The sequence below is a fragment of the Nasonia vitripennis genome, chromosome 1 (genome assembly GCF_009193385.2).
Source record: "Nasonia vitripennis strain AsymCx chromosome 1, Nvit_psr_1.1, whole genome shotgun sequence".
Taxonomy (NCBI): domain Eukaryota; kingdom Metazoa; phylum Arthropoda; class Insecta; order Hymenoptera; family Pteromalidae; genus Nasonia; species Nasonia vitripennis.
In genome coordinates, this window is record NC_045757.1 from 31,809,575 (window position 1) to 31,832,066 (window position 22,492).

A 22,492-nucleotide genomic window follows, 5' to 3' on the forward strand; every position below is an offset into this window, starting at 1 on the left:
AGAAAGCCAGGGAAATGAAGAAAGTGTCGGGGCTTTAATCATCCCTTAAACGATTCGAGTGCTCTTCGGCATTTTCTGCTTGTGATTTACCGTTTATTTCGCGAGCTTTTCAGTGCGCTGATAGATATTTACTTGAAAACGGTATAAGTGAAGTTTCAGCTAAACGAATTGATTTTATAAAATCTTATATCCGCTAACGCAGGAACGATTCGATTTATACACTTCGTCATCCCCACGGCTTGAATAATCAGCCTCACTCTCTCCACCGCGAAATTATTTCCTCAATTACGAGAATCGCAACTGAACGCTCTCCCCGAAATTAATCACAATTAAATCCTCGTTATATAATCGGCGCAAATATATATATACGCTGCGAATGTACGAAGAATTAGACTTTTATACCTCGCCGCCTCAAACGACTTCCGCCATCAATCTTTTAGCGTCGTCGCAACGAGACTTTTCTTTGCGCGCGCGTCGATTATCTCGAATTCGATCATCGAGAGACAGTTTGCCTTCGAGTATATACTTTTGAATCTCGCAAGTCTCCCCCGCAGCGGAAAAAGCTCTCCTTCTTTCTCTCTTGGCTAATCCGATTACTTCAACCTCGAGGGCGCACCGGAGGGAAAAAACTTTCAGACTCGCTCGCCTTCTTATCTTCTTTTAAGCTCTTTTCGCATATTGCCTTAAATATGGACTGCGCTTCTCTCCTCTATACTACTTCCATATTCAGAGATTTTAAATTTATCCCTCCATGGACTGACCGTCCTCTTTAAAATAGTGGGCATACAATTCAATCGATAGATCCGACCGTCTAAAATCGAGAAAGAAGATCGAAGAAAAAACAAACTTCCTTCGGAATAAAAAAAAACACACCCCAAAGCGTTTCTTGCAGAGCGTGTCTAGTTCGCCTCTCGGGCGCGTCAGCCACGCATAAATAAGCGATTCCATCGCCCCTCCCCGTCTTAACACGTCTTGTGCTATGCCCTCGCGGGCGTGTCCGGGATTTTAGCGCAACGGTTTCGCTGCCGGAGAAACGCCGTCTGAATATACATCACCCGTAGAGCAAGTTATACTACGTGACTCGAGCGCGCTACGGCTGCATCGCCGTCGGAGAATGACAATGACGCACCGGGAGGAGTTGCTCTTCTTTTCGCGGAGGGAAGCTTACTCGGCTGACTGATTCTTATCGGGGCGATTTCGGTCGGAGCTTAATTTAGCTTTATGGCTCGGATGTAGGGGGATGTATGCTTGTATACGGTGCGAGGAGCTGTGTTTGGGTTTTCGCGGCAGCCTCTGTGACCCGCTTTTTTTTCTTCGCCCGGGATTTGCCTGGCTGAATTTTCATGAGTTACGGGGCTGGGATAAAACAGGGTAATTAGGGTGTCGCTGTCTTATGACTGAAGCTTTGTAGTAAAAACGGAAACTTTCCGATTCAGATGCTCTAATAATAAATCCCGAGAGCGATTTCTCCTCCTCATTCTCGTGCACAATCGAACTTCACGAGTATACACGCATGCGCGTAACGAGCCTTGACTCGAGCGGAAGTGAAGCGCGCAAAATTTTCGGGCGAATTGATTTTTGCGCGAATTTAGGACCGCGAATGAAGCGGAAACTGGCGGAATAAATCACCTTTCTTGCAAACTCGAACGAGGCACAATGAAATAAAGTGGCGTTATTGTTCAATGCGGGACTATAATGGATTATTCCGGTGAAACAGTTTTAGTTCACATTTCGCGCTTCTTTCTATTTCTACAAACGATTCGCCGAAAACACGAATCTTCGTATAGGCGCGTATACTCGTAAATTGCGTTTTTCCGCGAAAAATAAGTTTATCCGGCAACTGTATACGCGCGTACGTGTGCAGTGGTCTCTCAATTTATGAATCCGGACTGTTCTTTATTCATCGAGCTAACAATCAAGCAAAAATGCAGCCTCGACAACGGGATATTCTCTCCCTGCCGCGACCTATATTTCTGTTTATCAAATTTATCGCCGACTGATTGAAATCCCGTAACAAAGATATACACGCGGGCTTCCCTTTTGCGCGCGCTGCATATAAAGAATCTAACATCGCACGTGTGCGTGAAATCTTTTTCACGCGAGCTTTTATATCATCGAAATCTTTATCGTCATCGTATTTGCGGGAGAATTTTAAAAGAATAAAACTGAAACGAGCCTGGTTTCTTTCCCTCTCTCGTCGCGCGCGTAGGCAATTAAGCCGAACATGAAAAATACATCGATGGATAATTAGCGGCTCCTTCGTCGCAAGCTTCTATTTTTTCCCTCGGCTTAATCGGTTGATCCGGCGCTATAACGCGCGCGCGCGGCGAAATTGGGTCACGCGCTTTTTGCAGCGCATTCGCTTGTATAGGTGTGCGTTTCTTCCCTGGTCTCTTCCCTTTTTTTCATTAGCGTCGTTCTCTCTCTCTCTCTCTCTCTCTCTCTCTCTCTCTCTCTCTCTCTCTCTCTCTCTCTTCCGATAAAGGTGGTATACAGCCGAGTGATCGATGAGAAGCGCTGCGAGAGGGGAGTAAATCTAAGGGTGTTTATTTTCTTCTGGGATCGCTCGAAACGTTTACGAAGCTTTGGTTTGAAAAAAGATGGAAAAAAATTTCGCGAGAGCAGATTCGATAGTCGGACAAGGACAAGGGGCAACGAGGAGTGTATACGGAGTAGACGGGTCCCGAGTCGAAAGTATATATAGACAAGGCGGCGCGCGGATGATTGAGAAGGAAATGGAAAAAGTGTCGAAGGAGGCGGAAGAGCTGCGAAAAGTGGTTCGCTGTAAACGAAACGTGGAACGAAGACCATAGAGAGAGAAAAGAATGAGAAACAGAAAAGAAAGAAAAAAGGAAAGATGACGCGGCGGAGAAGAATTGCGACTGCGAAAACTGGGTTGCGACGGGGAACTCGAACACGTGGCTCTGTTGTGTAATTCGCAGGTAATTACTCGCGTCTGGCCTGCGAGATCCAGTTCGTCCGGTCGATGGGCTACTACCTGATTCAGATCTACATACCATCGGGGCTGATCGTCATAATCTCGTGGGTGAGCTTTTGGCTAAACCGAAACGCAACCCCCGCTCGGGTCGCCCTCGGAGTAACCACTGTGCTCACCATGACGACACTCATGTCCTCGACCAACGCGGCACTGCCCAAGATCTCCTACGTCAAGTCCATCGACGTCTACCTGGGCACCTGTTTCGTCATGGTCTTCGCTTCGCTGCTCGGTGAGTTTGTTCTCTCTTTAAATACTACTATTTAACATATATATTATAAACAAAAAGGCTCCAAATTTTCCAGCCGCGAACTTTGCATGTACATTATATTACGACTCGTAAAAGTCGAGCTGTTTAATAAAACTTGCAAAATAAGCCAGCTGACGCATTAGGCGTCGCGCGGAAAGTCGTTAATCCGAACGAGCGTCCGATATGCCGGAAACTTGTCCGGGTGTACGCTATACTTTCGAGATTATTGGGAGAGACCTGCTGCTGCCGCCGCTGTTGGGCGAAGTTGCGCAGAAGTGTGCAGGGAGGAGACGGGCTGGGATAGTTTCTGGGTTTTGGGAGTGTTGGCTATGGGCTGTGATTACGGGAGTGAGAGAGAGAGAGAGTGAGAGAGAGAGAGAGAGAGAGATGACGAGGCTGTGTTTGAGGTTTCAGAGGAATGTTTAGGGAACCGCCGGATTGCACGGTTAGCTGCTTATTTGAGCTGCTGTTTGCGCTCTGAACGTGAAGAAAGAAGCGTTGTTTTTTATTTCATTTGGCATCGCAACTTATTTTTTTAACCGATGAACAATGCGTTATTCAAAATAATGTATTAGTGAACTTTAATGCATTTTCAAATTCTGTAAAAAAAAGGTTCCTCTATAACCGTATCATTCTAAAATCAACCTACACAAAATCATTGCAAACCGCGCAGCAATAATTCTCTCCCTCTCTCTCTCTCTCTCTCTCTCTCTCTCTCTCTCTCTCTCTCTCTCTCTCTCTCTCTCTCTCTCTCCTTCGCGAAACTTAATTATATTTCACCATATTATTACCGTGTTAACGACGTAAACCTCGCTCCCGAATCGCGATAAGGCCTAGCAGGAGACTCGCGCACAGCCCACACACACACACAGGCGATTTTTCGCCTCCGCACTTCGGGATCATTTTATCGAGGGGGGTCGGCAACGCAGCGGGTGAGCCGCACGAAAGCGCCTTATCCCGCGATGAAGTCTGAATAATCGGCCTCGAGTTCGGCGGCGCTCGATTCGAATTACGCCGGCCTTCCGGAGGAAGTCTTAGTCGCGCGCGCAGTGTAATTTCACCTCGTCCTCTCTCTCTCTCTCTCTCTCTCTCTCTCTCTCTCTCTCTCTCTCTCTCTCTCTCTCTCTCTCTCTCTCTCCCTCTCTATCTCTTCTCTCTCTCTCTCTCTCTCTCTCTCTCTCTCTCTCTCTCTCTCTCTCCCTCTCTATCTCTTCTCTCTCTCTCTCTCTCTCTATCTCCCTCTCTCGCATGGACTAACCAACGCAATCATCGAGAACTGATAACGAATAGTGGCCGATCGATGCCTCGATAATCCGGAGCCGCGCTACTGTATAAAGTTTTGCATAGGTGCGGTATGTATGTATATGGCCCCGGGAGATTTTAAGGACGATTATTGGCTAAATTAGATGAGCCGCGGCTGATAAGTGCGCACACGGGAAGGTTAAACGCCGAGAGACCGTATGTCGTTATATGGTTGTATAAGGTTATACGGGTTTTTTATAGTGCGCCTTTAATACAAAGTTTCGTCGTTAATACAAGCGATAGCGCGCGTCTAATCGTTGAAACTTTGAGTTGGATAAAATATGTATAAGTGTGACTCTGTACTGATACGGAGGAAAAGTAATGAAAGAAACTTACGAATATAAATCAAGATGTATATGCAAACTCGGAAAACGAACTGGCGCATAAATTCCCGAGAAAGCCTAATAGATGCGAGTCTTCATCTCTCGCTTGAAAATTACAGTCCTCCCGGTGCGAACGTCCGAGTAAATTTCGCGGTGGTCTCATATACCGACGAGCTTCCAATTACGTCGCACCGCAGACTCGTAAAATTCTCACCCCGGAAGCGAATCGATTTCATTTTCTTTTTCGTGGTTCTATATGTGCTTGATTCGAAAAAATACTAGATTAAACAGTAAAACTGCGGCTTTTAATATATTCGTAAATGAATTTTTTCCACGTGTATTTGTTTACATCTTACACACAAGAGTCTCGTTATTCCCTGCAGAACCGCGCTCGTTTATAGGAGGCCGTGATTTGTGGGAGGTATACGCGTGTCTGTGTAAAGAGAAACGACAAAAACGCAGTTTGCAGTATTTTTTCCATGAATTATTTATTTTACACATGTCTCGTTTCCAGAACACTCCCGTTGTACTCTCCTCTCTCTTTTTTTCCAACCAAATTTTTTCGCGCTCTTTTAATCTGATTGGATATTTTCAAATCTAAAAAATGCATTGCAGCCGTTCCGAACAGCGGAAGGAAAACAAACGCGATAACACTATCTAATTGGCATCGGAGCTGGAATATTTTTGAAAAAAAAATCCTCTCCGTCCACCGTCGAAGCGCAATTTTCTCGCGAATGAATACGAACTTTTTCAGCGGACGCGAGCTTTCAGGATGAGGGAAAAAAGCTCGCGCAATGTCCGTTATTTTTCGAACACCTCGCGCTGCGCTTTTTCCCCCGCAAGGACCCATTCGAATCCACATCTCGATGGCTAGTGGTGTAAGCTTTTTTTTGGCTTTTTTTTTGGCCGTTACACGTATCTCGAATATTTCGCCGATATGCGGAGGTGTCTCTCTGTGCGTATGTATAGCGACGTTTCAAAATATGAAAGCTCGCGGCGATGAATGCGTGGATGTTTACGCTTTTATGTGTCGTATTCCAGATGAGGATACGGTATACAAAAATCGTTTGTGCGTTTAATAGAGAAGAAGACGTTTAATGGAAATTCACGCACATCGAGAGCTTCGTCCGTTGTTCGGATAAAAATGTATTGGATTCAAAAGTGACTGTACTAAATACACGGCGTGTGTGAGGAAATTGAATTGCATAGATCAAAAGATATTTCCCGCGTCGATTTTATATCCGTAAACAAACGCGGCTCGATATTGAAATACGAGGAAAAATAAAACGACGTACGTAGTACGGTATACAATAAATTAACAGCATTTGATTTTAACCAAATTCGACATCCATTATTTTTTTACATCGCTCGGCAGGGCGATTTTCCAGCGCCGAAAATAAAATAAAAAATAAATCGGTCATATAAAAATGTGCCGCACATAAAAGCCTGCGAACTACACACGCATCCAACACGACGAGCTCAACCACGCAATAACAACGAGCCGCAGAGTATACGGGACAAAAGAATCAAACATGCCCGAAATAATCCAAATATTTGCCGCAGCAAAGCACGTCGAAATAAATATGCGCGTGTCGCATTAAGCGCAGGCTGTCGCGTCCTATCAAACGCGGCCTGATGCACGGGATTCGATTCTCCAACTGGCTGAGCCTTCATTATTATTTTTCGAGCGCGCGGATTCGGCACCCCGAAAAAAACCGAAAAAAGGAGAGGGAGTTAGGCTTTAAGACAGAAGCGGCATTTTTTGCGTCGATTGAAACCGCCGAGCGGAAACGCGCAATTTCGCGCAGCTTCTTCGTCGTTTTTTTCCGACTACTGGCCGCTGTGGCGGTGAACTGACGTTCTGACGATGACTCGTATGCGCGGTGTATATAGTGTGGGAGGATTTTGCACGCATCCTTGCGTTTAGTGCATGGGTTCAGTTTTTTGCAAAGGATGTCGCATTCGGCTTGCGAGTATTATGATGGTTACAACTTTTATTTAGAGTATTTAAGTTGAAAATGATTTATGTATCGTTAGAACAATTCTGCGGGTACATCGTGAAATTAAACTGCCACGTGTGTACCCCACAAAATAAACATCACTCTCTTATCTTTTCATAGCACACCATTATGGAGCTTAAAAGCAAATTCAATCTATTAATAATCGATAATGCCTCCGATATCCACTCCTTCACGCTATTCATCAAATCCTTATTTTTAGAAAAGTGAAAAAATATCCTCTCGCCGTAAAATCAAAGCGGGAGATGTGTATAAGATACCACACGTCGAAAGAACCCACCGATAAAAAATGAAGAGCCAGTCTGCATTATTTCACCACGGCTCGCGTTTTAGGTTATTCGCTTTCAAAAAGCTCAACGGAATTAAATTAAACCCGCGATACAAAAGCGAGCGCGAAGGGTACTTTTAAAAATTCAAGTGAAATCAAGCAAAGAGAGTCGGGCCAAGGTATATATGTGAACATTTTAGCGGTGCGAGTTTTCCGATTCACACTACTGCCGAGAGGGAGAGGGAAACGGTTTCGTTTAAAATTCAGCCGCGCCGACAAAGTCCCGAAAACGCTTCCGTATTACAGCCACGTAAAACTACTCAAGCGCGCAGTGCGCCGCTGTATTAAATGAATTAGCCATTAATTTTTCCGCTGTAATGAATATACGAATTTTTATTATTTTCGGCTTCTTGCGCGGAACTCGATCAAAGCGTGGTGCTCGGTCGTGTGTAAAAAGTTTCAGGTTTTCGTTAACAATAATTCGTACGCGGCTTTTGACGAGGCGAATAATAGCCCAGAAGCATGTGCGCGGCCGAAATTAGCTAATTCGCCAGCGTTTTCTATTCATGAAGCATATTCGGCGTGTGGCTCCATTATTTAACAGCGATAAAACCTACGAGACACTGGATATTGTCCGAATTAACTGGAATTTTCACGCAAAATATTCATACCTACCTATATACGAAGGCATGTACGCGAACGCGCTATTGAATTGCGTGAATATTCATTCGGACGAATGTCCTTTTTGCGCAATTAAATTTCCGGGAACCGCCTGCGCTTGCAAATTTTCGTACATTCGTGTGAGCGCAACTAGATGTATATACTGTGTGCGACGTATCTCTCTCGAAAAATGAGGAAAAAATTTAATCGAATTACCCGAGAGTATGCGATTTTATACACGTAATCATTCATTATGAATGCGAGGAGCGAAGTGAACGAGGCGAATTCGGTCGTATAATGCAAACGCTGAAAGCTCCTTTATGATGAACTTTATAGACATTATTCAATTTGGAAATTCTCTACGGGTTGAAAATATAACGAATAAGATATCAGCCCGATACACCAGTTATAGAAAAACTTAAAAACTCGTAACTAACTCCTCGCTTGCGATAATATAATAAAAGAGGTCGAGATCGCGTCGAGAGAATCGGATGGAAGAGAGAGAGAGAGAGAGAGAGTCTACGTAGCCAGTATGTATAGGGGACGCTTGGGTTATTTGCGGCGAGCGGCCGGCCGTGAAAAATCCGTCGCCAACACAGTATATGCGCATGTGCCTTCGACACATACACACACACACACACACACACAGCTTGTAGCAACAGATATCCGGGCGACATCTTTATTATCGAGTTAACCGTCGCGCGCACCTGAAATAGACTTTTCATATCGCGAGCGGCTTTCCTTTGCTGTTAGCAGCTAGCTAGAGAGACAGAAGAGAAAGAGGCCGATCGAACGGCGACCTTTATAAGAATTTATAGAACGCCGGGCTATATAGCCTTGCGGCGAATAAATTAGAAATTATTCGCGAAAAAATGGCTATTTTTACGTTAGTTTATATACACATCAGCCGCTGCGGCGACGATAAATTCGAATTTTCCCGCGCGCGAAATGCTTTATTACCGCGCGCGGAGAGAAGCTTGCGTGAGCTTGATGGAGTACGAACGAACGATGACGGCGCGGCACTGTTTTTTTTTCTCTCGATGGGTATATCGAGGAGGAAATATTCACGAGAGACCTCGAAGAGTGCGCGGTTTCGTGTGTGGAAATTGGACGCGGCCTCGAACTCGTACAGTGTAGCTGTATATTCGTGGAAGAAAAAATGTTTAGCTCGCACGAGCGCGCCTGGGAAAATTGTTTCGCCGAGGCGACGACGACGCGGTCTTGTGAGATTTTTATCCGGCCTCCCGGTGCTATGTGTGTACTGAAATTTCATAGTTTTTAACGCGCGAGACTGGAAATTTCTTATGCTAATGCAGTCGGTTTACGTTGTATAAAGCGCGAGAGATATCGAGGTACAGGAAAAGTAGTCTGCGTATTAGCCGACGAAATGTTGTATTAAGCGCGAAGTAGTTAATTTAGGACGTGTATAACAAGTTTGGAAGAGTGATAAATTTTGCCTTCTAATGAAGGAATTACAAATATATTCGGGAAGTCGTTTCCTCGAAGGGTCTGAGTTAACAAGTCTGTGGATGCAGTCTGGGAAAATGATGATGTTACAGGAACAGTTTTAAACTTTGATACTCACGTTGTATATTTGACGCGAGATGTATCTAAAAGTTTCGTACATGGATACGCTTATGTGACTATATGCATATTTACTAAATTTCAACACGAAGACAAATTTCATCGCTCTTACTAAAAGTAAATACAGTATCACAAATCACAGGCCACAGTTATGACCCAATGTGACGAATTCAAATATTCCCAATCAAATGCGAAACATCATTAAAATCAAGATCACAAATCTGGCAGTTATCGTTAACAAAGAATCTCAGTTAAATACGGCAGTTATTAAATCATCATTCGAAAGACTATAAAATAACCTCCTAATGATTGGGATCCCAGTGCTCCCACGTCTTGATAATATCGTACAAATGATCCCCCGGTCTCTGAGTATGCGGAACTCCGACCTGCTTGTGCTCGAGGAGCTTGTAATCCTTGGCGAGTTTGTTCTCCCTCAAGCCGATCTGCAGGAGCTTCTTCGTCGTGGCTATCTGAGCGGCCGAGGGTGTCTCCTCCCTGAACGTCCCGATAAACGAGATCTCGATGCTGTTCTGGTGGTACTTGTGAGTGTAGGCGCCCTGTTTGTCCCAGCCGCGGCCTATGTAGACAAGCCCGTCGCCGCCGACCAGGAAGTTGTACCCGATGTCCAACCAACCGTGAGACTCGATGTGGAAGGCTTGTATCGAACGGATGTGGGGGAGGCACTGGTCCTTGGTGAAGCAGCTCTTGGTCGCCGTGTGGCTGATGACGACGTAAGGCGCTGGGATGGTCTCCAGGTCCAGGAGAGGCTTGATTGGGGGACGAGCGTGCCACTCGGAGCGACTGACGAAGACGACCTCGGCGTCGGCGTAGGCGTTGCAAGCGCCTGGTGTCGTTGCTGGAAGGGTGACGTTGTTGTGTGACTTTGAATTTTTAACTTAAGAAGAAGAAGCGAGAAGTGAATAACCATACCGTTGCAGACGTCAGGATGCGGGATGTCCTCGTCGAAGCAGGTGCAGTGGCAGTTCTTCAGAATCATCTCCTTTCCTCGCTTGTCGTTAGCACTGGCCAAAGCGACTCCGAACACCAAAACAGCCAGCAAACATCCCAACGACATTGTCACCGTCCCCATCTCTTTCCGCACACGCACAGCAAAAATAAGCCTCCAAAATGCCTTGTGTTCAATCCAGAATCCCACGGCAAAGTCCGATCGAATGTGCTCGATCTTGAAAGCTCGAACTGCTTGAAAGGGTCCCCGCGTAGTGCGCCGAGCGGAGAGCAGCGAATGACTGATGCCAGTAGAGGAAATTGTATCTTGCGCCACTTCCTTTAGGTCAACGTACTAGTCGCGCTGCTCTCTATGGCTCTCGATTCTACGCTACAGTAGCGACAACCTCGGCGATTATCCCTTTATACCGCGCTGGTCTTTCGGTACTCAAATTGAGCCATTTTCAAGCGAGTGGAGATCGTCCGCGATTGATTGAAGTAAAACGTTTCAATAACACAGCGCTTATTTTGTTCTCGCGCTCGCGGCTACTGTTAGTCCTTCATTGGACGATGCGACTGAATGTAACACGCGGCTGTTTACTCTTCATCGCGACCGCGAAGAAAATTCCTTGGTATCAAGCCGATGAAAAAAAATCTGATTTCCCTCCAGCCCAAAATCGAGATTCCAGAGGCTTCAGGTCGCCGCCTAAATCACTCAAGCTTCGACGCGTTCTCGTAAACGAGCCGATCGCGCAATTAACGAATTTCCAAAGAAACTATCCGCCTAGCCTGATGGCGGCGCGGTTTCACGGATCATCGCCCCCTGCAAGATCTCTCCTCTCCGCTATATCGGGGCTAAATTCTCGAAATTGCTCGCTGCAGCCTCCAGCGGTAATTAGTCGGCTCGTATGTGCCCTCGTGTACCGGCTCCCGACACACGTACACGCGCGCGAGAGAGCGTCAAGATTAAATTAATCGTCCTTGAGTGTAATCGCTCGACAGGAGAGAGCAGCGAGACTCGAGTGTATATGCAGAAGCTTGAGGGACGGCCCACAATGGGTATCGAAGACGTACTGCGCCGGAGCTTCGTCTTATAGAACTTCGCAGGTGGATTGTAGTGCAGATGCGACACATGCGCTATATTTAGCTTCGTCGAGGTTTTCGCTGAAGGTGAAGTGACGTCGATGTTGTGCATATAACAACGCCTAATCAGGTTACGAAGAGAAAAATGCTATACGTTCACCTGTAAAAATTTCGCATAGCAGCGGCGACGATATAACTCATCCAGGATCACGTCGCGGTAATTCGACGACAAGGAAATCATTGCTTACAGCGGCGTTTCTCTCTCGACTTATCATTCGGCCCGTCGTTCGTTGCACATCTATTTATTTATCCGACCGCCGCATCAATCCAACGATTTATCTCCCTTTCCGCCTCCCTCCTCTCGCGCCTTTCCTCTCCTCGTGACGTCGTACAAAGTGGATTCCGGAGCAGTCGACTGCAGGAGAGTAATATACGACGTCGTGTCGTCGCGAGAATTAGCGCACCAGCGGGACAAGGCCGTACATGCGACGCTTATTTTAAAATGTACAAAATACGCCGATAAACTATACCTCAAACCAATCCTTATACGTATGTAAACCGGACAAAATCAAATCATCTCGCAAGCTCGTGATCAAAGCTCCGCCGCAAGTTTCCAAATGCAAACCGTGCAGTGAAAATCGGTCGTGGGACAAGTCGGTAAATCAGAAACCTACGTCAATACTGCAAACACTCGCCGGCGCACGAACAATCAATGAAGCAAGGCCGAAGAGAATCATGGGCGTGTCGCAGCAGCAGCAGTTGGATTACCAAAGACGAAAGCTCGCGCGTTTCGTTGTGTATACGTAAACAATTAGCGCGCTGGAGAGGGAGATAGATTTTGATCCGGAAGAGAAGCTCACTCCCGAAACGTCGTCACGCGTTATTTATCGGCGCTGTCTTCGCGCAAGCTCAGCGAGGTGATGAATGGCGCGCGGATTTTCGGAGGAATATGAAGGTATCGCGTGCGGGGATGAAGATATACTTTTGCTTCGCTCCTTGGTTATCAATAAATATGACGGAAATGAGTGAATTTTCGTCGGTTATTTATTACAGCGCGAGAAGCTCTGAATCGCAATATACGCGTATAAATCATCCCGGGAACTTTGACCGAATTCGATATATTCGCGGTATTTCGAATCCTAATATTATACACACCGTTCCCAATAGTCAAAAAGTAAGACGCAGATGTAAATCGCAATAAACATTCCTCCGAAACAAAAGATGAAAATCATAAATTAACAGCCAGAGCGCGGCATATCCGTGATAATACGCAATGACAAACCTCCCCTTTAGCCAGCCATAAATAACCCTCCCGAATCAACATTCCGCCAACATCCTACTCGCAGTCTCCCCCTGCATCGCCGCCAAAAATTTCATTTCCAAAAGAGAGAGAGAGAGAGAGAGAGAGAGCACACGCTCGTGTGCAGCACTTACTCTCTGACCTACATCTCGATCTACACAGCTCCTCCTCCGAAACGTAATACCGGCGGGGGGCCATTAGTCGCGGCGCGGCCAAATGAGAGCAGCGGCGGCGGCGCTTCCTTAGAGACAAAAAGAGCCTAGGCGTGGGGAAACTTTGATCGAAACCGACGTGCGGAATGCGCTACGCGCCGACTCTCTCACTCACACTGTGGTTTCCAATCCGGCCAATTCGCCGAGCTAGTTTGCGAATAGTTGCCGCGCGCACTCAAGGTGTTATCCTAATGAGTTCGATGCGCCTTTGGCTTGATGGAAGTGGACGGGTTGTGAGCGTGGGCGACTGGAGGGGCGGATGGATGAAAAGAAAATATTTTCGCTGCTGCTGCGAGTGTCGTGGTTTTTTAGCTGTGGCGGGCGGTTTAGGCTAATGCATTGTATGCTGTGAGGAAACACTGCTGCTCGATTATATCTATTATTCTGACGCTATGTGTTTTATTCTGGATGGTGTACACTGCTGAAGTTGATGATTTGGTACAGCGCTTTTTAGGTTTCGTGAACGTATTTCATTACTTTTAAAATTAATTAATCGCTCGTCAAACAAATGACAATCAGTTCGATGCATCAGTTTCCAAATGAGCATTTAAAAGCGCGCTCGCTCAAAACTTCCTCACCTCTAATCGCGCATTTATTCGAATCCGCCGCAGAGAGCGCTGCACGAAATGCAATTCATCAATACGGTCTAAAGATTCACTCAACCCCGAGCGGGTAAAGAATCCAATACTTCTCCTTCTCTTCGCGGAAAGAGACCTAATGACGAAAAAGAAACAGCCGAGAGGAAGCGAGAGAGAGAGAGAGAGAGAGAGAGAGAGAGAGAGAGAGAGAGAGAGATGAGAAAAAGTATAAAGCGAGGTGAAATGGAAAGATAGGAAGAGGAGAGGACGACGTCGTCGTCGTTTCGCTTCGGTTCGAGGCGAAGAAGCTCCTCGCGGTCGATGGATAATGCCGGCAACAATTTAGCAGCCGCGGCGAACTTTATCCAACTTCGAACCGAGAGAGAGAGAGAGCAGCGAGATATTCGTAATCGAACCGGAACACTCGAGTCGTATTAAACTTTCTTGAGGTTTCGGCTGCCCTCTCTCTCTCTCTCTCTCTCTCTCTCTCTCTCTCTCTCTAAAGATCGAATCTCCCCCAGCGTAAATTTCGGAGCCAGAGAGGAAGCGAGAGCGCAAGAGAGAAAGCGGTGGCCTCTCTTTCTCTCTGTTGTGTCTCTTTTTCAGCTATATCCCTCGCCTTTCTCTCGCAAACTTCGCCCGCGGGGAGATTAAAATTTTTCTTCGTTTTAGCGCGTCACAACGTCAAGCGCGTTTATCCCTCTTTTTTGCCGCGCGAGCGCAAGTAGCGAGCTTTCTGCCGACTGCAGTTTATAAAAGTCGACTCGTTTGGAGCCGAGCAAGTGCCAGGGTGTTTGGAATTCGGAGCGACGCTATATGGATATACGCGACTGCTCCATAGCTGTGCACAGCTTGTCCGTCTGTCTGCCCCGTGTTGTCCTTCGGCTTAAATCGCGAGATGGATGTTATGCGCCGTGAGATAGTCTCTCTGGGAGAGGATTTCGAGTATTCATTGATGATGATTGCTATGGTGGAGCTGTTGGCGAACGAAAAATTTTGAAGAAGCGCATTGATTGAATATTAATTTGTACAAGTGCAATCAAGTATAAAACAAGTAGGTTATTAAAGAGGAAAGAGCTTCGTAAGATATTTTCAGCAATAAATTACTAGTTAACTTTTTATACCATCATATCTCAGACAGTTACAGCATAAGTATCCCAAGCAGCGGGCCCAATAAGGCTGTTTCGGAATAGGTGGTAGACCGCTATATCTAGACTCTAGTGCGTAGATGAAGATGAGAGAAACAAGAAAGAGTTTACGCGCCACCTATTGTAGCTAGCCAGACACTATGGAGAGCTGAAGATTCAAGCGGTGAAGGGAGAGGACAGTATACAAAAGTGATTTAGGCATTCATTACCTATCAAATTTTAAATGTTTTAAATTCATCAACGGCGAAATCCGAATCATAATTCAAACGAGCCCTAATAAACCCCATAAGTACAGTGCTAAATAAATCGATACATAAACGAAGCACAAGCCAAAAAGAATAATGCCATCTCATAAACTCAACGAGATGCTTCAGGCAGAACGCATTTCAACCGAATTCATCATCAGGCGCGGAATAGAATTCATGGTTGGTATAGCTCGCTTTTATTCGGGATAAAGCTTCGTACGCTGGCGAATTCCATTTTTCAAATTTGTCGCAACGTCGAATTACAGCCCATCCACTATCCTAGCGCCGGAACAAACGTCAGCGCGTGTGCACACGCTCGACGATTTGTTTTACATTTAGAGCGAATTTTCGCGCGCTCACCCGCACTGCACCCATAAACTGCACGAAACAACAAAGCCTATTAATTTTTCTACAGAGGCATGCACGCTGCTCGCCGTGTATAAGTGGATTACACTAAATTCGGGGCCGCGTCTCAGCTCATTCCTAGCCTATAAGCGCCCGCTCGATCCAATTGGAAAACTAATTTGTTCGATGCTTCGGCCTTTTAAAGCACCGGCGCGGTCTTTCCAGCGCCTATAGCGATTATGTATTATGCTCTCTTTTATTTTTTACACAAACACACACCGCGGATGCGCATCTTGAATTTTCGATGACACGCCGGGCAATTTACATCTATTTGACCCAGTGCAGCGTGACAGCGTGCGCGGGCAAACAATATTAGCGAGTAAATATTGCTTTATTCATATCGGCTATATATGCATCTGCTTGCGAGTACGTATATGGATGTGCGTATAAGCTCTGCTACATTAACGTCATCAATAAACCGAAACAATTTGCGACATGACAGAGCTTGCGCGCGCGCGAGCGGCCCGAGCGATAAATTTGTTAAAGCACACTACGTTCGCGCGCGTTACGTAAATGATTGATTTGGTTTTATTTTCGCGAGAGGATATCCTACGCCTGTATACATTCACCGATGCAAATTGCGAATTAAGCTAATTAGACGGCGAAATTTAAGGGATATTTATCGCTGCGAGAGAGTGAAATATCCAGCGTATGCAAGCTCGTAATTTGCGCTGCGGAAAAAGCTGTATAATGCGTTTTGCTCTGTATCGATTGTTTTCGGATGAAAATTTGGAGCCTTCGACCGAATGCGAATGTAGCATAAACTATATAACCTTACACTTGACACTTTCAGAGTACGCAACGGTCGGCTACATGGCGAAAAGGATCCAGATGAGGAAGAACCGCTTCGCTAAGATAGCGGAAAGCATGAAGGCGGCCAGGGAAAATCCGGGACCACCTGGTGTTCCCGGCGACCACGGGGACCACGCGCCCAAGCAAACCGTGAGTAAACGGCGTCAGGAGTACAGCGAGGCGAGACGTCGCTGCCAAAGCTATGGCTCGCCCCCGTCTTTGTCCGCACCTGTGTACCGCTTGCCCTGTACCTATAGCGAGCTGCCCAGTTGACGAAAATTCGGCTCGAATTTGAATTCTGTGAGGATGTTTCTCTTTGGTTTGCTCGAATTGTAATCGTATCTTTCGGATGATTGAAGTGTCATTTGATGAAATAAGTCAATTTATTGAAGTATAATACTTTTGAAACTGAAATATTACGTTAACGCATTTCGAATAATAAATAATTTTTACGAAAAACTAACGTATATAATTAATTCGAGTAATCCACGAAGCTACACACCGGCATTCATAAATTCACAATGAAGTTCGCTCGAAAAAAATAATCATTGAAGGATTAATCAAAACTTCAAAGTAAAACAAAATGCGCAGCTCTCCCTCTCGAAACTACACAAATTCGAGCCTGGTTTACAAACGAATCCCAGGCGCGCGTATGAGAGCTGCACCGGCAAAGTGAGCACATTTTTCACTGCGCAGCTAGCTATGTGTATACACGTACGGCTTCCCCCCCGAACATTATTTTGAAACTCTCTTTCTCCCCCTGCGCGAACTTCGGCAAAGAGAAGCCTCTCTCTCGCGCGCGTTTTTTTTTTTATTCCAAAAACCGTCAAAGCTCGACGCCATACGCGCGATCGCGCGACGAGCTTTTACAAGAATTGAGGACGCGAAGAGGTTGTCTACGCGCATGATTCTCTCTCTCTCTCTCTCTCTCTCTCTCTCTCTCTCTCTCTCTCTCTCTCTCTCTCTCTCTCCTTCTCTCTTGGAGAACAAAATTGAAATTAGATGCAGCCCTACGCGCGCCCGAGAGAGAGAGAGAGAGAGAGAGAACACGCGTCGAGATGGCTTTTTTAATTTTACCCGAGTTCGCTACTCTTATTTTTTTAATCACGAGATGGGCCGCTGGATGATATCCTTTTTTGCACCTGCATGCGCCTCTGCGACGGCTCTCGATTAGAAAATGAAATTTTTAAATGATGTATCAATGTTTTTTTGTCACCGCCCCGCCGCTGATCTTCATGCTGCTGAGGGAATTATTAAAATGGCTTGTCGAAATTGCTCGCTCGCCGTAGAGGGAGAGGGAGGGCGAACTGCTCGCGAATTTATTATTTTGAAAAGTACGTTGATGGGCTGAATGATGGTATGATGAAAAAGTTGGACGCGCGGCGCGCGAGGAATTAAAATTTAATTCTCGAATAAGCATAAACACTATAACTGCGCTCATCTTTGACGCTGTAATCTAAACTTTTCTCATTATGAGTATTATGCGCAAAAATTGCTCGATATTCCAGCGTCAACAACGGCCCTTTCAATTATTATTTCCAACGAGCGCATCGTTAAAATTCATTAAAATTGAACTACATACTCTGATTAATAATATGCATTCGGAAATTTCGTTCCATATCGTCCGAAAATTTCAGCTTGCACCGCGCGCGCATATTACCGAAATGCATTTTAAAACACTTTTACGCCGAGAAGAATACACGTGAATTTAATCAACCGTTGATAATTATTCAAAAATATACACGTTACATTTATTGAGAAAAAAAAACGGGAATAAATTTACCGCTAAAATCAAGAAGTAAAAACCGAAGCTTCAGAAAGATATAACCGCACTCTCGCGTATATACAGGGAGCCACATAAGTATACAGAGGCAAAAAGCTCGGAGCTTAAAAGTCTAAGGAGCCGCACTTAGCAGGAGCGTCGCACTATATATAACCGAATGCAAAGAAGAAGAAGAAGAAGAAGAAGCCAGAGAGGCGCACGAGCTTAATTTACGATCGCAAAACATTGGCTGCTCGCGCGGGGCACAGCCTCGGAGAAGGCTGCTGGCGGCGGCGCTGCACGCGCTGAGAAATTGGTTAATTAAGTTTAAATAATTTGGCTGAGGAGCTGCGCGCGCCGTCGACATTAACCGCCGCCACTGCAAACTCGGCCCGCAGTATTTGCGGAAAGGAGCGAGATAAGAGCCCGCCAAATTACAATGGCGTATATGCAGGGACAGGAACGTAGTTCGACTCTATCGCGTTTCATCTAAAAAGCTCCGATTTTTGCTTCGTTTCGTCCATAACACACAAAGATGCATCCTTTTAAACGAACCAGAGCTGTGTATACAGAAAAAAAATCAATCCAATGCTTGCACGAACGTCGCGCCACACACGAGTCGAAATGAATTCTCAATCGCCTATATACACAGTACACACGGCGAACCATAAATATTCTTTTAATCTCGCGCTCGGGCTGAAACTGATTCTCGCGCGCGCGTGTCTCCCTCGCGGCTGATGCGCATCTCGCAGCTCCCGAAATAGGCAAAGAGAAATATGTACGCTATGTGCGCGCGTCGGAGATTAAAAATTGTCGAGTCGCAAAAACGCTCCATAATTCAGCCGAACACCGCCAGCCTCAAAATTTACCGCTTTTTCAAAAAAAAAAAGACAATCGAAACACACACACATACCAGAACGTGGATTCAATCCGACGCGAGGCTCGACAATGCGCAGACAATTTAACGCAAAATCCTCCTGGCGAATATTGCAAAAACCGTACAAACATATACTCGCTGCGAATCCGGCGGCAGAGTATAGGTGGTGCAGCGCAAAAGCGCGTGGATGAATAAAACTCGCAGGAGAGCGAAGCTCGTTCCAATTAGAGACTCCGCCGGGTATTATACTTAATTAATTCATTCGTTAATTAAATGCTTTATATATTCGAGCGGAGAGCGTTGCGGCCAAAGATTTTCGCGGGAAAATTTTTTTCCAGCGGCCCATACTTGGGTTGCATATCATTCACGCCACCGCAATGCCGTGGCTGTATCGGCCTAGAGTGTGAAAAAAATTCTTAGAGCTGGAAGCGTTTCATTGATAACATTCTTTTTGTAAGAGCTTTGTTTCGGTGTACAGTATACGCCAGCTTAGTTAAACAAATAACACAGTGCAGGAGCAGTGCGCTTACTTTGTGACATTGCTGAGTGGCGCACAGTGCTTCTAATTATACAATTTAATATAGGCGATGCGTATACGTGCTCTGGCTAATATTACACACACGCGCGGGGCAAAATGTTTAGCTGTTTCAATCGTGAGTGTATAAACTTGCTACTCAAAGCTAGAGTATTATATCAATGAAATGCCCCAGTAGATTTGAGCAGGAGGCTTTACTTTGATATCAAATAACTTCGCGTATACATATATATATACAGTACAAAGAGTAGAACAAACACGGAACTACCTCGAAATGCGCGCTCGGGCGTGTGCGTGTGTGTAGTTTGCGCTTTGAATGTTCCCGGCGTTGATTCTATTGTGCGAGGGAAAATTAAAATAACGGCTGCGTTCGCCGATTTGGATTTATTGAGAAGAAAGCGATCCGGTTGACGCGGAGAGGAAATTGGAAATAATAACCGCGATTGTGCGAAAAATCGGGTGACGCATGCGTATTAATCATCTGCTGGAAAGAGAGTTTCAATGCATAGACTGACTGCTTTAGACGAGCTTTGGAATGGACGCTAAACTGAAGTGCATAAAATTCTTTTAAATATAGAATAAGAAAGTTCTGTAGTGCAAAATTGTCGCTTATACTGCTGAAGGAAACTTATTCAAACTTGAAATTTCATCGTTTAATTAATTCAATTGAATTCAATAAAGCAGGTTCTTGCGCGCGCCCGCGTTACGTTTAGTGAAAGGGCACTTGAAACGTCAAAATTACGCGCATAAGTGGTGAAACATTTTAAGCACGAATTTTATTGTCCTCTATAAGAACCCATCCAACTAAATTTCATTCCCAAGCTTAATTATTTAAAGGGTGTGAAAGTGCCACTCTATCCTTCGCACCATATAACGCGATAAATTGGACTTTTGGAGCAATCAAACTTATATTGCGCTGCATTTCTGACGTTCCTGCATTCAAGTTCAAACAGTTCAGATTTATTAATTTGTGAAAATTATTTCGGTTACTTATACATATAAGCGACAATTTTTCAAAGGCTTCGCACAGCAATCAAATATAAATAATACGAATATATTTGATTGCTGCAAGCCTCGACCAAAGACTCCCTCAACAAGACGAGTAGAGTCCCCGAATCTTGTCCCGTGGATGTTTTGCATGCACCGCCAATTTGAGTAAGGGTAAGCCGACGCATGTCGGCAGACCCATGACGAGCTGCCGTGTCTCTTGTAAGTGGTCCCGTGTTGTCCAGGAGGTGCGCTTCAAGGTCCACGACCCCAAAGCACACAGCAAGGGTGGCACCCTCGAGAACACCATCAACGGCAGGGCCGACGAGGAGGCGCCGCCCCCGCCGCAGCACCTCATCCATCCTGGCAAGGATATAAGCAAACTATATGGTGAGCTTTTGACGAATTCTGTAAACGTTGTGCTTAATTCATCTTTAAGATTTAAGATGTTGGGAACGATTTTGGATGTCCTATACATCCGAATGATCATTGTTGTTTTCTGAGAAAAAACTATATCATGTAATGATTTTAGAAATCCTGTCTGTACTTGCACTTCGATGCGCATTAACCAAAATCGCACCCGACTTGTTGATTAATAGAATATATTTATTTGAATAAAGGTCACTTAAAAATCCTGGAGGTTATAGCTTTAAAGGGTGAAAACAGTGTACATCCTATACCCTGTATAAATAATGTACTGAGACACGTACATGCTTTATGGCAGTACAATACACAATTTCAAAATTCGCCTAAAACTTAAAATTTTACATAATTATTTTATTCGTAAGCTAAGTGTATTGATGTTGCTGTACAGATAATTATTCCATAAGACATACATTTATGATTGATTATATGTCTATGCACATTATTCTAATATCAAAACTGAGTAATTATATATAGATTATTATTTTATCATCCTTGAATTATCAGCCCGTTATATATTGAGAGGGTTGAAAAAAAATTTTAATTAAAATATTTTTTTAACTCAAAGGCTGGTGAACATATTATATCAGATGATTACAATTCATCTGATTTATTTAACTATTATCATAGTAACTAGCCAAATTTTTTCGGCAAATCAATCTGTTGCAAAAAAATACTTGTAAATACTTTCGTAGTTTGTTGATAACATCAACTTTTGGTTTAAAATGTCAATATTAATTAAATATTAACTTTTCTATTATAACATATTATACTCATATGATTTGCAAATTTCATGTAGATAAACTTTTTTATAGTTTTATTCTATTTTTTATATTTTAATACGTACATGATTGATTTGTTTATTTCATGTATTTTATGTTTGTAATAAAAAATGTCAGATTTCATTCTCTGTGTGTATGTGCATAAATGTTATACTACGTGTGTTTGCCGTTAAATCATGGTCATAATGCATTGATTGTTATACACTTTATTTAATAGTAAACAAGGTAATCTCTGTGAGAACCTTTTTTTTGTGCACGAGTTATGCCTATTGTTTCATTTTTTGTGCTTTATAAAGTTGACGCAATGTCGTATTTTTCGCTTAAAATGCATATATACAATTTATAAGTAAAAAATTGAATTTATTTTTTGGTTTAGCCACATAACAATTTTTTATGGGTTTTTTGTGACATTAAGTATTTTTTAGATTTTTAAAACAATATTCAACTTTTTGGAATATTATTTGAAAATATAAGGAATGTTTATAAAATTATTAATAGTTTGTTGTACATTATGTGGCTATTTTTTTTTATTTTGTCTGAGAGAAATTAATTCAAGGAATAGGATTATTTTACAAACTAAAAGGTTTCTGACCTGATTCAATGAATCCTAATCTCTGATGTCAATGTTTGAAGTAATTTAAACTCATTGAAAATTTTGTGTGGTTAAATTGCTTAACCTACAATTTAGCACGCGATTTCACTGCAAAATAATTTGTAGATCTAGTCAACTTAGAAATATAAAAAACGCTTTTAATCGAACCGTAGAGTATCGAGGAATATTCTAAGCTCTTTTATTTGCAAATTTTGCGCTTTTTGAAAAATTTTCAGAAAATATATTTTCAGTCCTTTTTTGAAGATTGTATTCTATAAAACTTTATGGTTTACTTACATATCTTAGTTCTTACTCAACATGGTGAGCATTCGAGTGTTTAGAAATTTCAAAGTGTGTGCGGTTTTCTCAAATGTGATCTCCCATAAAATATCAAATGACAAATGAACTTTTATTTATCGAAGGATA

At 44.0% G+C, this 22,492-nt stretch overlaps 2 protein-coding genes across 25 annotated transcripts in view; one reads left to right on the forward strand and one right to left on the reverse strand.

The window, feature by feature from the left end:
* Positions 1-22,492, forward strand: part of LOC100116668 (GABA-gated chloride channel Rdl) — a 154,120-nt gene that overhangs the window by 127,570 nt on the left and 4,058 nt on the right. For 9 of the 24 annotated variants that reach the window (XM_031921227.2, XM_016990292.3, XM_016990291.3 and 6 more), the window contains 3 exons: positions 2,943-3,227; positions 16,110-16,258; positions 20,515-20,659. In XM_031921227.2, coding sequence (XP_031777087.1) covers positions 2,943-3,227; positions 16,110-16,258; positions 20,515-20,659 — 579 coding nt within the window. Of the gene's footprint in view, positions 1-2,942; positions 3,228-16,109; positions 16,259-20,496; positions 20,660-22,492 lie in introns of all 24 variants that reach the window. The other 15 variants (XM_031921230.2, XM_031921229.2, XM_032601602.1 and 12 more) reach the window with 2 other exon arrangements.
* On the reverse strand, positions 9,382-10,668 carry LOC107982221 (peptidoglycan-recognition protein LF). The gene is made up of 2 exons (XM_031921231.1): positions 10,331-10,668; positions 9,382-10,256 (listed from the first exon to the last, which is right to left on the reverse strand). Exons 1-2 carry the CDS (start codon positions 10,488-10,490, stop codon positions 9,703-9,705), a joined length of 714 nt encoding a protein of 237 aa, XP_031777091.1. The 5' UTR covers positions 10,491-10,668; the 3' UTR covers positions 9,382-9,702.